The sequence below is a fragment of the Echinops telfairi genome, unplaced genomic scaffold (genome assembly GCF_000313985.2).
Source record: "Echinops telfairi isolate 266 unplaced genomic scaffold, ASM31398v2 ScPeMD7_5;HRSCAF=22, whole genome shotgun sequence".
In the NCBI taxonomy this organism is placed as follows: Eukaryota; Metazoa; Chordata; class Mammalia; order Afrosoricida; family Tenrecidae; genus Echinops; species Echinops telfairi.
Genome location: NW_022103901.1, coordinates 37,308,059 through 37,309,557, shown reverse-complemented (window position 1 = coordinate 37,309,557; position 1,499 = coordinate 37,308,059). Strand labels below are relative to the sequence as shown.

The 1,499-nt window shown below is 62.0% G+C and overlaps 1 protein-coding gene across 1 annotated transcript in view; it reads right to left on the bottom strand.

Moving 5' to 3' along the window:
* Nucleotides 1-862: 862 nt before the first annotated feature.
* Nucleotides 863-1,499, bottom strand: part of METTL22 (methyltransferase 22, Kin17 lysine) — a 15,130-nt gene continuing 14,493 nt past the window's right edge. The window contains exon 11 of the mRNA XM_004706240.2: nucleotides 863-914. Within this exon, the coding sequence (XP_004706297.1) occupies nucleotides 863-914 (52 nt within the window). The remainder of the gene's footprint in view (nucleotides 915-1,499) is intronic.

Here is a 1,499-nt window from a genome sequence, read left to right as displayed (position 1 = left end):
GTGAGTTCTAGTAGCGGGTGGGGCTGGCACCCCACTCCCCCCATTCACCAATTTAATTTAATACTACAGTCTGGTTGGTGATAGGGATGTCTTAAGACACAGGAAGTACCTGGCTTCATGGTGGTGCTCTCTTAGAACCTGTCTTCTTCACTATGAAATGGTGTAGCCAGACCGAGCCTCTGAGAGCTGCTGGGGGCATAAAAGGAGTCCAGACTTGCAAATGCATGGCCCCTGGTGTCACCACCAGCAGACGCCTGCAGGGCCATGGGCCTGGACACCTGGGTGCGCTGGGGAGAAGAGAGCTGTGGGCTGGGGGGACAGAGAGGAGCAACGAGGCCCGGGAGGCTGATCGGTCTGTGTGCCTGGGGCAGTGCGTGGGCTGCAGCGTGAGGACCAAGCTGGAGAGGGGAGGGAAGGCTGAGCGATGGGAGGGCTGGAGCTGGACGAGGGACACCGTGACAACGGGGAGGGCAGCCGATGGACGGCCACATGCCCAGACAGGGGCAGGCCAGGAGACAGCTGAAAGGCAGAAAAGCCCTCAAGGGGAGCCCAGGGTGCCTGGCAGCCCACGGACCTAAGGGGCGGCCCTCCCCATTGCTGGAGTGCCCTGGGTCTGCTCATGAACGGTTCGGGCCAAAGCCAAGGCCATGTGCCAGTGAGCCTGGGCCACTGTGGCCTGGAAGGATGAGGTCACAGGCCCAGCCCTGGGCCCCCACTTCAGTGTGTTAGTGCAGTCCTGCTGGGATGTCCAGCTTAAGTGGGCAGCTCTTGCCTCATCGCAGGCTGATCTGGGGGCCGGGCTGCAGGTTGCAGCTTAGGAAATGAAGAGTGGATCTTGGCCAGGCCTCACCAAGGCGTCCCCTCAGTGCGGGCCCAGCGGAGACTCCCGGGGGACAGTGAGGGTACTGCTGCACCTTGGAAACAAGCTCAGGGGACGAGGCCTGGGGCAGGGGCCACGCGATGCCTGGTCCCCAGAGGAAGCATCTAGCAGACGCCGCTTGCAGATGGAGCAGCCTGTGCCGGCAGTTCCCAGGGTGGGGGCAGGGGTACGCTGGGAAACGGAGGGGGCCCGCAGGTGGGCGGGTGCGGGAGACGTGACAAGGCACATGCTTCCTCGTATATGTATTTAGGCCAGGCGGAGACTTTAAAACACGAAATAAAGACAAATCTGTAAATGACTCAAATGAGACTCCCAGTAAAACAAACAACACACAAACAAAGTGCAGTGACCGAGCCCACGCAGCTGAGACTCTCGCTCCTGGGTGGCGACGGGCGACCCATGGCCCAGGGGCCACCTGGCGTGGGTGACTCACGGACTCTGGGCTGAGTTCCTGCGGTGAGCGCCAAGGCCCAGTCGGATGATGTCGCGGTGGTGGATGGTGCTCACTCAGGGCATGGGCTGCGTGTGGACCCTCCAGAGCTCCTATGCCACAGGAGAGGGAGGGGCTTTGAGTGGGAACCTGACCCCCGGGAGGGACCTGGAGCGGCTTCCCAGGGCT